The sequence below is a fragment of the Taudactylus pleione genome, unplaced genomic scaffold (genome assembly GCF_031769625.1).
Source record: "Taudactylus pleione unplaced genomic scaffold, aTauple2 ptg000907l, whole genome shotgun sequence".
NCBI classification, from domain to species: domain Eukaryota; kingdom Metazoa; phylum Chordata; class Amphibia; order Anura; family Myobatrachidae; genus Taudactylus; species Taudactylus pleione.
Window position 1 is genome coordinate 1,108,947 of NW_028285308.1, and position 14,603 is coordinate 1,123,549.

At 44.5% G+C, this 14,603-nt stretch overlaps 1 protein-coding gene across 2 annotated transcripts in view; it reads right to left on the reverse strand.

The window, feature by feature from the left end:
- Window positions 1-1,666: 1,666 nt before the first annotated feature.
- Window positions 1,667-14,603, reverse strand: part of LOC148473838 (cytochrome P450 2C20-like) — a 91,452-nt gene continuing 78,515 nt past the window's right edge. For both annotated transcript variants that reach the window (XM_088459394.1, XM_088459393.1), the window contains exons 8-9: window positions 7,972-8,113; window positions 1,667-1,860 (exon numbers count right to left, since the gene is read on the reverse strand). In XM_088459394.1, coding sequence (XP_088315520.1) covers window positions 1,667-1,860; window positions 7,972-8,113 — 336 coding nt within the window. The remainder of the gene's footprint in view (window positions 1,861-7,971; window positions 8,114-14,603) is intronic.

Here is a 14,603-nt window from a genome sequence, read left to right on the forward strand (position 1 = left end):
TCTGTTATACTAGTGTATGAGGACAGCAGGCCATTCCGGGAGAGGAAGGTAAGCAGGAGATATCTTTGATACTAGTGTATGGGGTGTATATCTGTGATATCTCCTGCTTCATCTTCTTAATGAATGGCCCGAATACTTAATTGTCACAATTGCAGGTGAATGTGCTTTTTCACCTGCTTTTGTGACAATTAAGTGATGATGAATAGGCCCCTATGCGCCAGAAGAATGGTGTCTGTGCAGCGCCTGGGGGTACAATGCAGCTCCCATTTCCTCACTGCGATATACTGTACAAGGACTTAAATGATATTCTCTAGTCTTTTCCCATCTTGTCCAAGTCTATAACTTTATCTTTCATTTTCTGAGAATGCTCATTGGGCTCAAGGTCTCAGCTTTCCTCCAGATTCCCGGTATGACCAATGTTATATGAATTATGGATAATTCTCTAGCAGGTGTTAGGGTAATATCAAATATCGGTGTAAGCTTTGAGATTACACAGCACAAGGGTTGAATACCTATGCAAATAGCATTTTTCTGCAAATAATGTATGAGAAGTTAAAAAATGTACTATGTGAGAGCCTCTAATGTAAGAGCCTCCTGGTTCCGCACTGCGAGAACCTTCTGGTTCCGTACTGCGAGAGCCTCCTGGTTCGGTTCTACGAGAGCCTCCTGGTTCCGTACTGCGAGAGCCTCCTGGTTCCGCACTGCGAGAGCCTCCTGGTTCCGTACTGCGAGAGCCTCCTGGTTCCGTACTGCGAGAGCCTCCTGGTTCCACACTGCGAGAGCCTCCTGGTTCCACACTGCGAGAGCCCCCTGGTTCCGTACTACGAGAGAGAAAGTGGGCGGCCCTGGGGTGCGATTACGCGATTCACGCTGAATGGTGTCATTGTATTCCCGCCCCCTGCTTTATAATGGCGATAATAGCATTATAAAGTGGGAGGTGGGGCTGCAATGACGCGATCACGTCGGCACGCCCCCTCTCCCCCTGACTACACCGCCCCCACCATCCCTGCTGCACCGACCTGGCAGTCTCCTCTCCTGGAGGGGGATGTATTATAGGATGTACAGTTTGCTGAAATATTTATTTCTGAGAGCCCCTGAGCCAGAGCCAGATTAGGTAAAGGAGGCCAGGGGGAAGGAGTCCTGGAGGAGACAGAAGGGGCAGAGGAAGGAGAGAGTGACGGACATCGGGGCATACTCTCACACCACACACTGAGCACAGCAACACGTCATAGTTATCAAAGGGGAACCGGGGAAAGTGTCTCCTATTCTACCCATGTATAGTGCAGTGTCAGGGGTTCTAGAGCTGCCGCCCCTGTTGCAGACTACCAGAAGTGGTGGCAGATGGGCCCATTAGTGCCTGCCGGGCCCTAGGCAAGTGCATAGTTCACCTAGCTGATCATTTTGCCCTGCCCTGTGGGCATGGTGGGGAACCAGTCTTATGCTTTCCATATACCTGCATGTCCCTCTCACATCATCAGTAACTGGGACAGGTGGGGGGAGGGGATACAAAAAAGAATCATCTCTGTGGAAATTAATTAATTGTTATATAAGCATTTTGACTAAATACCAGTGACTGACAAAACCCACCAGTGACACACCCGAGTGACATCCCATGACTGGTGGCCATAGAGTGGTCGCTCTTTGGGCAAGCCATAGAGGACGATCCCTAGGATGCCAGGGAGCGAGGCGTAGCGCAGAGCTGGGAGAAAAACAGGTTTGTCATCTTGTTCTGTTTCAGGGTCTTACAGTCCTGGCGCTGGGTCCCAGGGGGCAGGGAGAAGGTGAATTTCTGGAGCAGGGCACAGAAAAGCAGGAAAAGTTCCATACGAGCCAGGTTTTCTCCAGCACAGATACGTTTCCCTAACAGAGAGGGAAGAAGGTTATACAGTGCCGGGGGAGAGTTATATCAGTATATAATATATCGGTATATAATATATGGTGTATCACAGCACCTGTACCTCACAGGACACACAGCTCCTAAATCCCCCAATTCTTACAGTTATCTTACATCAATGGAGAATTGCGGGTCCTGAGATGGACATGTGCACCCACAGTGGTGATACCTGTCGGTGGCTCGGGCCTACACCCCACCCTGCTGACAGCTCCCACGGTGGGGAGGCTGGGAATGTGGGCGGTATGTGGGCAGGGCACGGGTGGGCATACATTAAGCTGGTTCATTATTACTAGTGTAACATTAATATTCTTGGCTCTGGTGCAGAGTTGCCTGCAGTTGTATAGTGTGCATGGAGAATGATGGGGATGCCTGTGTGCATACTGTATATGTGGCCGGACCGCCCCTATCCGTTTACTTCATAGCGATCACCGTTATCAGCGCACACGTGTAGCAGCCCTGCCCATTGCGCAAACTGCGTTCTGTCTGGCACATACTGTACACACAGCTCTAAGCATCCCGCAATACCACCGAAACACCCTCAGCAAGCCATCGCCCGCACCGCGTTGTGCCCTCGCCATCTGCGTACATCCCATAACTGCCTACAGATGTGCCCCTTCTGTATAATGGCATGTAACTGTACACCGTACCCTTCTGTATAACGGCATGTAACTGTACACCGTACCCTTCTGTATAACGGCATGTAACTGTACACCATCCCCTTCTGTATAACGGCATGTAACTGTACACTGTCCCCTTCTGTATAACGGCATGTAACTGTACACCGTACCCTTCTGTATAATGGCATGTAACTGTACACCGGCCCCTTATGTATAATGACATGTAACTGTACACCGGCCCCTTCTGTATAATGGCATGTAACTGTACACCATCACCTTCTGTATAATGGCATGTAACTGTACACCATCACCTTCTGTATAATGGCATGTAACTGTACACCGGCCCCTTCTGTATAATGGCATGTAACTGTACACCGGCCCCTTCTGTATAATGGCATGTAACTGTACACCGGCCCCTTCTGTATAACGGCATGTAACTGTACATCGCCCCCTTTTGTATAATGGCATTAACTGTACACCGTACCCTTGTGTATAATGGGATGTAACTGTACATCGCCCCCTTATGTATAATGGCATGTAACTGTACATCGCCCCCTTTTGTATAATGGCATGTAACTGTACACCGTCCCCTTCTGTATAATGGCATGTAACTGTGCATCGTCCCGTTATGTATAATGGCATGTAACTGTACATCGTCCCCTTGTGTATAATGGCATGTAACTGTACATCGTCCCCTTGTGTATAATGGCATGTAACTGTACATCATCCCCTTATGTATAATGGCATGTAACTGTACATCATCCCCTTATGTATAATGGCATGTAACTGTGCATCGTCCCCTTCTGTATAATGGCATGTAACTGTACATCGTCCCCTTGTGTATAATGGCATGTAACTGTACATCGTCCCCTTATGTATAATGGCATGTAACTGTACATCGTCCCCTTGTGTATAATGGCATGTAACTGTACATCATCCCTTATGTATAATGGCATGTAACTGTACATCATCCCTTATGTATAATGGCATGTAACTGTACATCTTCCCCTTATGTATAATGGCATGTAACTGTACATCGTCCCCTTCTGTATAATGTAGGGGTGTGCACCGGCCACTTTTCGTGTTTTGAGTTTTGGTTTTGGATCTGGATCTTTCTTCGTGTTTTGGATCTGGATTGGTTTTGCCAAAACCAACCATCCGTGTTTTGGGTTCTGGATTTTGTGTTTTGGATCTGGAATTTTTTTTAAAAAAGCATAAAAACAGATAAAATCACAGAATTTGTGGGTTTTTCTGCTCCTATGCTATTATTAACCTCAATAACCTTCATTTCCACTCATTTCCAGTCTATTCTGAACACCTCACAATATTGTTGTTATGGCCAAAAGGTTGCACCGAGGTAGCTGGATGACTATGCTAAGCGACACAAGTGGGCGGCACAAACACGTGGCCCATCTAGGAGTGACACTGCAGTGGCAGACAGGATGGCAGTTTGAAAAACTAGGCCCCAAACAGTACATAATGCAAAGAAAAAAAGAGGTGCAAGATGGAATTGTCCTTGGGTCCTCCCACCCACCCTTATGTTGTATAAATAGGACATGCACACTTTAACAAACCAATCATTTCAGCGCCAGGGTCTGCCACACGACTGTGGCTGAAATGATTGGTTCGTTTGGGCCCCCACAAAACAAGCCGGCAATTAATGTGTCCCTGCACAAACTGGCTCTACGGAGGCAAGATGTCGTCCTCATCCTCCTCATCCACCAATTCCTTGGATAAAACAGGAAAAAGGGATTTAGGTGTCCCTGGACTGCTTACGGTCTTAGCCAAAGTTTCTGAACTTGACAGTAACTTTTTATGAACACGCTGCAGGTGCCGTATAAGGGAGGATGTTCCTAGGTGGTTGACGTCCCTACCCCTACTTATTTCACCTTTACATATGGTACATATGGCAAGACAGTTGTTGTCCGGATTTGGATAGAAATATTGCCAGACCAAAGAGGTGGAATGTTTGGTCTTCTGCCCAGGCATGACCGTGATGGGCTTTTTCATCCCACGGACAACAACTGTCTCCCCCGGAGCCTGATTTAAACAAACCACATCACCATCAGAATCCTCCTCGCCAACTTCCTCCTCAGTGCCAGCTACACCAGTATCCTCATCCTGTTGTACTTCAACAGTGACATCTTCAATTTGCATATCAGCAAGTGGACTGTGGGTGCTCCTTTCAGCACTTGCAGGGGGCGTGCAAATGGTGGAAAGAGCCACCTCTTCCCGTCCAGTGCTGGGAAGGTCAGGCATCGGAACCGCCACCACACTTGGACTCTCCTTGGGGATTTGTGATATCTTCTTAGAAAGCACAGTTCTTCGCTGTGCTTTTGCCAGCTTAACTCTTTTGATTTTTTTAGCGGGATGAGGGCTTCCATCGTCATGTGAAGCTGAACCACTAGTCATGAACATAGGGAAAGACCTTAGCCGTTCCTTGCCACTCCGTGTCGTAAATGGCATATTGGCAAGTTTACGTTTCTCTTCAGATGATTTAAATGTTTTTTTCAAGGTCATTTTCCTGAACTTTGTCATTTGGGATTCTATGTGCCCTCTACTATGACATTGGGCATCGGCCTTGGCAGACGACGTTGATGGCATGTTATCGTCTATGTCATGACTAGTGGCAGAAGCTTCAGCACTAGGAGGAAGTGGTTCTTGATCTTTCCCTATTTTATTTTTATCAGAGAAAGTTTGGTCCTCCATTTATGTTATATTGTTATATACGTGCGGCTAAGGCGCACACAAACACAGAAAATCATTTTTTATTTTTGTTGGAGACTAGTGCACTTTGTGGGTTACACCACCCTTTAAGAAATGAGCCAGCCGGCCCTTTACTTATGGGACACAGGCGCACGCCCTTGCGCTGCTCCTTTGTTGATGCACGTGCAGCCACAGTGCACACAAGTCACAAACACAGAAATTTTTTTTTTTTTTTTGCACTTGGGGGGAGCACCCCTGATGGACAGAGCACCCCCTGGACAACACTACAGCACCCCTTTAGGACTGGGATACTGCACAGGACTTTGGAGTGGACACAGCCCCTATGGACAACTGACTGCACAGCACAGTCCAGCCAGCCCCTATGGACTTTGGAGGAGTGGACACAGCCCCTATGGACAACAGCAGCACAGCGCAGCACAGCACAGCACAACACTACACTGCACTACACTACACTACACAGCCCAGCCAGCCCTAACTCCCACCCTCCCTCTTCACTGTCCACAGCCAAGTGAGAAAATGGCGCCGACGCGGGTACCTTATATAGGATCCAAAACCCGCAAGACCCGGAAGGCGGGATGATGACGTTTTGCCTCGATTTCAGATCCGAGTTAGGCGGGAAAAGTCGAGCCTGACTCGGATCGGCCTCGGATCAGGGGGGGCTCGGGGGGGTTCAGATTTCAGAAATCCGAACCCGCTCACCCCTAGTATAATGGCATGTAACTTTACATCGTCCCCATCTGTATAATGGCATGTAACTGTACACTGGCCCCTTCTGTATAACGGCATGTAACTGTACACCGGCCCCTTCTGTATAATGGCATGTAACTGTACATCTTCCCCTTATGTATAATGGCATGTAACTGTACATTGTCCCCTTCTGTATAATGGCATGTAACTGGACACCGGCCCCTTATGTATAATGGCATGTAACTGTACACCGTCCCCTTATGTATAATGGCATGTAACTGTACACCGGCCCCTTATGTATAATGGCATGTAACTGTACACCGTCCCCTTATGTATAATGGCATGTAACTGTACACCGTCCCCTTATGTATAATGGCATGTAACTGTACATCGGCCCCTTTGTATAATGGCATGTAACTGTACATCGCCCCCTTATGTATAATGGCATGTAACTGTACATTGTCCCCTTCTGTATAATGGCATGTAACTGGACACCGGCCCCTTATGTATAATGGCATGTAACTGTACACCGTCCCCTTATGTATAATGGCATGTAACTGTACACCGGCCCCTTATGTATAATGGCATGTAACTGTACACCGTCCCCTTATGTATAATGGCATGTAACTGTACACCGTCCCCTTATGTATAATGGCATGTAACTGTACACCGGCCCCTTCTGTATAATGGCATGTAACTGTACATCGTCCCCTTATGTATAATGGCATGTAACTGTACATTGTCCCCTTATGTATAATGGCATGTAACTGTACTCCGGCCCCTTATGTATAATGGCATGTAACTGTACACCGGCCCCTTCTGTATAATGGCATGTAACTGTACATCGTCTCCTTATGTATAATGGCATGTAACTGTTCATCGTCCCCTTCTGTATAATGGCATGTAACTGTACATTGTCCCCTTATGTATAAATGGCATGTAACTGTACTCCGGCCCCTTATGTATAATGGCATGTAACTGTACACCGGCCCCTTCTGTATAATCGCATGTAACTGTACATCGTCTCCTTATGTATAATGGCATGTAACTGTACATCGTCTCCTTCTGTATAAAGGCATGTAACTGTACATTGTCCCCTTATGTATAAATGGCATGTAACTGTACACCGGCCCCTTCTGTATAATCGCATGTAACTGTACATCGTCTCCTTATGTATAATGGCATGTAACTGTATATCGTCCCCTTCTGTATAAAGGCATGTAACTGTACACCGGCCCCCTACGTATAATGGCATGTAACTGTACACCGTCCCCTTATGTATAATGGCGTGTAACTGTACACCGGCCCTTATGTATAATGGCATGTAACTGTACACCGGCCCCTTATATATAATGGCATGTAACTGTGCTCCGGCCCCTTATGTATAATGGCATGTAACTGTACACCGGCCCCTTATGTATAATGGCATGTAACTGTACATCGTCCCCTTATGTATAATGGCGTGTAACTGTACACCGGCCCTTATGTATAATGGCATGTAACTGTACATCATCCCTTATGTATAATGGCATGTAACTGTACATCGTCCCCTTATGTATAATGGCGTGTAACTGTACACCGGCCCCTTATGTATAATGGCATGTAACTGTACACCGGTCCCTTATGTATAATGGCATGTAACTGTACCCCGTCCCCTTATGTATAATGGCATGTAGCTGTACACCGGCCCCTTATGTATAATGGCATGTAACTGTATATCGTCCCCTTCTGTATAATGGCATGTAACTGTACACCGGCCCCTTATGTATAATGGCACGTAACTGTACACCGGCCCCTTATGTATAATGGCATGTAACTGTACACCGGCCCCTTATGTATAATGGCATGTAACTGTACACCGGCCCCTTATGTATAATGGCATGTAACTGTACACCGGCCCCTTATGTATAATGGCATGTAACTGTACCTAGTCACCCTTATGTATAATGCATGTAGCTGTACACCGGCCCTTTATGTATAATGGCATGTAACTGTACACCGGCCCCTTATGTATAATGGCACCAGAAAAAACGTTGTTAATCTCACCTGCTGAAAACACCATAAACGCTGGTTTTGTCCGAAACTGACCCTTGTCATCGAGGAAATGCCCCGGGTTGAACATTTCAGGGGTCTCCCACTGGGTGGGGTCAGAGAGCACTGATGACAGGAATGGGATCACGATTGTTCCCTATATTGGTAATGGAGAGAACCAGTTACGTAATGTATTGTTTGAAGAACGCATGAGATGAAAATATAAAATTTTAAAGTAAATCATTCTTGTAAACTAGGTTAAATGTTTTACTGCATATAATCAAAAATATCACTTATTAACCATAGAAGTGACATTCTCCTGTGTGATGTACAAGGGAGTGCTGGTAGGGTCCATATAATGACAATGCAGCCATAAAACAAATTGTGGAATTATGGTAATATAATATATATATATCTGTATAATAAATGAGAACGCCTGTCTGCCAGTCTGTCTGTTTGTCCTTTGTGCACAGCCAGAGTTTTGGACCTAGCTCCCCTAAATTTGGCAGGGTGGTGTAGTTTGAACAGGATTAGCTTTTTGCCTACTGTAGGTTTGACCTTCATCAGGGCCACACACTGTCACACAATCCCTAAAAATGGGGACACTCTTACACATTACATTTCGGGGCTAGCTCCAGGGAAAATTGGCAGTAGGTCAAAAAGCTTTGAGAAAGCTACAAAAGTACAGTATCCTTTTAAACTCATTCTAAGCAAACTTGATGACTCCTGCAAGTTCATGCTGTATTAAATCCAGAGCCTCTGTGTTTGCATGCAAGGTTGTAACTAGAACTTTAGGGGCCACATAGCAAGATCTTAAAAGAGCCCCCCAGAAGTAAAAAAAAGAAAACATACATTTGCCCCCACACAGAGCCCATTTAGGTTATGCCACACACAGGGCCATACTAAGCTAGCTTGGGTCTTAGAACTATTAAGGGGACGTGGCCTAATCATTGGAGGTGTGGCCACACCCCCTTTGTAAAAATATTAAAAACCCTATTTGCACAGAGTCTGAGCTTCTGCTATTGCGTTTCCTGCTGTCTGTAAGTACATAAGCTTGTTATGACATCAGCATTGATGGGTGGTGCACTGAGTCTGAGCTTCTGTTATTGTGTGTCCTGCTGTCTGTAAGTACATAAGCTTGTTATGACATCAGCATTGATGGGTGGTGCATGGAGTATGAGCTTCTGTTATTGTGTGTCCTGCTGTCTGTAAGTACATAAGCTTGTTGTGACATCAGCATTGATGGGTGGTGCATGGAGTATGAGCTTCTGTTATTGTGTGTCCTGCTGTCTGTAAGTACATAAGCTTGTTATGACATCAGCATTGATGGGTGGTGCACTGAGTCTGAGCTTCTGTTATTGTGTGTCCTGCTGTCTGTAAGTACATAAGCTTGTTGTGACATCAGCATTGATGGGTGGTGCACTGAGTCTGAACTTCTGTTATTGTGTGTCCTGCTGTCTGTAAGTACATAAGCTTGTTATGACATCTGCATTGAGGGGTGGTGCATGGAGTATGAGCTTCTGTTATTGTGTGTCCTGCTGTCTGTAAGTACATAAGCTTGTTATGACATCTGTATTGATGGGTGGTGCATGGAGTATGAGCTTCTGTTATTGTGTGTCCTGCTGTCTGTAAGTACATAAGCTTGTTGTGACATCAGCATTGAGGGGTGGTGCACGGAGTCTGAGCTTCTGTTATTGTGTGTTCTGCTGTCTGTAAGCACATAAGCTTGTTATGACATCAGCATTGATGGGTGGTGCACGAAGTCTGAGCTTCTGTTATTGTGTGTCCTGCTGTCTGTAAGTACATAAGCTTGTTATGACATCAGCATTGATGGGTGGTGCACGAAGTCTGAGCCTCTGTTATTGTGTGTCCTGCTATCTGTAAGCACATAAGCTTGTTATGACATCAGCATTGATGGGTGGTGCACAGAGTCTGAGCTTCTGTTATTGTGTGTCCTGCTATCTGTAAGTACATAAGCTTGTTATGACATCAGCATTGATGGGTGGTGCACGAAGTCTGAGCCTCTGTTATTGTGTGTCCTGCTATCTGTAAGCACATAAGCTTGTTATGACATCAGCATTGATGGGTGGTGCACAGAGTCTGAGCTTCTGTTATTGTGTGTCCTGCTATCTGTAAGTACATAAGCTTGTTATGACATCAGCATTGATGGGTGGTGCACGGATTCTGAGCCTCTGTTATTGTGTGTCCTGCTGTCTGTAAGCACATAAGCTGGGTGGTGCACTGAGTCTAAGCTTCTGCTGGCACATGCAGTAACAATATTTTGTGTAGCCACATACTGTAAATAATATCAGCTTGTTATAGAGTAAATAATGGGAATACTCTGCATCAGAGTTGATGTATTACTACACACAGACTAGTGGTGCTGCTTATTAGAGTTCAGTCTACTTGAAACAGAATGAATGAACTTAGTGCTTCTTATTAATTTGCTTGTTACAGCATCTATAGTTGGTTTATTGAGGCAGCTTTTTGCAAAAGTGAATATTAATAACGCTCTGCATCAGTCTTCATTCACATGTTACAGCCTAAGTAATAGATCACTTTGGTACTTTATATCACTTTATATCACTTAGCTTATTATAGCATCTATAATAATAACTCTCTGCATAAGGCTTTAATCAGCTTATACAGTGCATCCGGAAAGTATTCACAGCGCTTCACTTTTTCCACATTTTGTTATGTTACAGCCTTATTCCAAAATGGAATAAATTTGCTTTTGTCCTCATACTTCTACACACAATACCCCATCATGACAACATGTAAAAAGTTTTTTGGATTTTTACAAATTTAATTAAAAAAACAACTAAGAAATCACATGTACATATACTGTAAGCAGGGTAGGTGTATGTAATAAAGCTTACTAATCACGGTGTGTGTGTTTTGTCTTTATTTAACTATTTATATTACAGTGGGGGTACAGGTGCCGCCCGTCTGCTGGCACTTGTAGTTCCACAAGTGCCAAAGGGCAGGCATGCTGGCACCTGTAGTCCCACTGTAAAATACAATAGTTTACTTATATTTCCCCACTTTATTACTCCCGTACCCAACACACCAGGGGTGCGGGGAAGAGCCCCGGGCTTCAGACCATGCCTGTGGTTAAGGGAGAGGGTGGACCCATATTTTGGAGTGTCCTCACCTCCCCTGAGATCCCCGGCTTGGCCTGACCAGCTTGGGCTGATAATGCTTTGGACCCGGAGCCCCAGTGAAAGGGTCCCTGGGCTGTGGCATTAAAGCCCGGCCGTTTTGGGTCTGGTGCCGGTTTTAAATATAGGGGGGACCCTACGCAATTTTTTCCCCCCTCTATTTAAAATCAGGACTGGCCCTGCAGCCTGGTGTTGGTTTCTAAATTACGGGGGAACCCTACACAATTTATTCCCTGTAATTTTAGAAACCAGGACAGGCTGGCAAGCCTGGGGCTGGTTAAGCTTTAGGGGAGTCCCTATGTCATTTTTTTTTTTACACTTTTAACCCGTTTTTTTACAGATACAACACAAGCAGCTTACACATATCTCACTGATCTATCTCACTGATATGTGCAGGCTGCTGGCTCAGGAGAGTATTGAAGAGAGAAGACACTGCAATCTCAGGTCAGTCATCTCCTGCAAAACCTGCTACTCGGGGGAGAAATCTCGTTCTGCTTCACCATCGGCCATCTCACTCTCAGCCAAACTCCCTTCTTTGTAAATTTGCGAGTATCAGGATCTTCAAATCATCCGAGTTTAGGTGACGTTAATCGAGTTGAAAAAAAGACCAAACTCTCCCAGACTCGATTCTTAGTAAATTTACCCCTATGAGTCCTCAGGCTACGTAGGGTAATGCAGTGGGTAATTTATGCACGCTCCTGCAATGGCGTTCAAATGCACTGGAACATCTGCGTTTCCCTGACCACTCACCTGTCACCACCCACAAATGGCACTTCCTGTCAATCGCTCTGTGATGGGTCTGCGTAGTCTCTGCAGTCCTGGTCGTGATGGTCGGTTTGCGCGTACTACAATGCATGCACGGAACGCAACAATCGGCCGATTTGGTGTGTAATCGCAGTTACGAACTGTAGTGACTCAGGCCCTAAGTGTGTTGTAGTTGGTACCAGTTTTTTTTTTTGTATTTTTTTTAAATCCAAATCCAAATGTTATTGTGTATTATCCCTCATACTCAGACTCTCTGGTGCTCATAAATGTACTACAGGGGTGGGTTACCCAATAGGGAGAGGGGCTGTGTGGCCAGCAGCTCAGTCTCCTCTTTTTTTAGTATACAGGTTGAGTCTCCCATATCCAAATATTCCGAAATACGGAATATTTTTAGCATGCCTTGTTTTTTGATGGATCAATGTACACAAACTTTGTTTAAAGCACAAAATTATTAAAAATATTGACTAAGATTACTTGCAGGCTGTATGTATAAGGTGTATATGAAACATAACTTAATTTCATGTATGTACACAAACTTTGTTTGAGCCACAAAATTATTGAAAATATTGTATAAAATTACCTGAATTCAGTGTGTATAAGGGGTATATAATACATAAATGCATTTTGTGTTTAGATTTGGGTCCTATTCCCAAGATATTTCCTTATAGTATGCAATTATTCCAAAATACGGAATATTCCGATATCCAAAATGCCCCCGGTCCCAAGCATTTTGAATATGGGAGACTCAACCTGTACGATGATTTGGAGTTAGCAGTGCATATATTATGTTTCTCCTTCATCCACTAGGGGACAGTGGAGTCTCAGTACAATGGGGTATAGAAGTGGGATAACCGGGAGCTGGCACCTTTAAAAATCTGAATGGTAGCTAGCTCCTTCCCATCTATACGCCCCCCCCCAGGTCAGTCTAAAATTTGTGCCCTGGGAGCTGGACCTATGCTCTTTAGGGCTCAACATTAACTGAAACTACAATTAGCAAGAGAACAGACAGGCAGCTCACTGCCCCTGCCTGTCTGCACCAATGGAGCTGCCGGGGAGACCTCACTGGAGCTGCCTGCGTTGTGCCCTGAGGTCTCCTGCTACAGAGACCTCAGTCTCTAGGGAGCCCGGACGCGCTGAATGCGGCGCACATCGCAGGCTCCCATAGCACATGCCCGCCGCCGGCAGCACAGGTTAGTGTATCCTGGCTCTCTGACTAGCAGATGAGCCAGGACATTACATTAGGCGGGCATACATTAGCGGTCCACTAGTGCTGAGTGAGTGCCACAGCGGAGGGCGGAGCCTAAGTGACTCTTCTGCTCCTGCCTCCCAGCAGCCTCAGCGCTTCCACAAGGATGCTGGAGGCCATTTTAGCTGCTGCATACACCCGGAGACTGTCTGCATAAGACGCTGTGATGCCGTGAGTCAGGCCAGTGCTACGGTTTCACAGCACTTATTACAAGTACAGCACTATTCAGTTATCCCTGCAGGGGTCATAGCATATCTCCCTCTATACCCTTTCCAGTTCTCTCAGGGGCCTATTCATCAACACTAAAATAACGTTTTTAAGGACATTTTCCTTAAATAACGTTATTTTGGTATTCATGTAGCCACTTAGCACAGGAGATATCACAGATATCTCCTTGCTAAGTTCCCCTGCGTTAATTTCCATACTCCCCATACATTAGTACATTAGTACATTAGTGTGGGTACATTAGTACATTAGTATGGGTACATTAGTACATTAGTATATGGGTACATTAGTATGGGTACATTAGTACATTAGTGTGGGTACATTAGTACATTAGTATGGGTACATTAGTACATTAGTATATGGGTACATTAGTACATTAGTATGGGTACATTAGTACATTAGTACATTAGTGTGGGGACATTAGTACATTAGTATGGGTACATTAGTACATTAGTACATTATTACATTAGTATGGGTACATTAGTACATTAGTATGGGACATTAGTACATTAGTACATTAGTATGGGTACATTAGTATTGGTACATTAGTACATTAGTATGGGTACATTAGTACATTAGTATGGGTACATTAGTACATTAGTACATTAGTATATGGGTACATTAGTACATTAGTATGGGTACATTAGTATGGGTACATTAGTACATTAGTATGGGTACATTAGTACATTAGTATGGGTACATTAGTACATTAGTACATTAGTATGGGTACATTAGTACATTAGTATATGGGTACATTAGTATTGGTACATTAGTACATTAGTATGGGTACATTAGTACATTAGTATGGGTACATTAGTACATTAGTACATTAGTATATGGGTACATTAGTACATTAGTATGGGTACATTAGTACATTAGTACATTAGTGTGGGTACATTAGTACATTAGTATGGGTACATTAGTATGGGTACATTAGTACATTAGTATGGGACATTAGTACATTAGTACATTAGTATGAGACATTAGTACATTAGTATGGGGACATTAGTACATTAGTATGGGACATTAGTACATTAGTATGGGTACATTAGTACATTAGTACATTATTACATTAGTATGGGTACATTAGTACATTAGTATGGGTACATTAGTACATTAGTGTGGGTACATTAGTACATTAGTATGGGACATTAGTACATTAGTACATTAGTATGGGACATTAGTACATTAGTATGGGTACATTAGTACATTAGTATATGGGTACATTAGTACATTAGTATGGGTACATT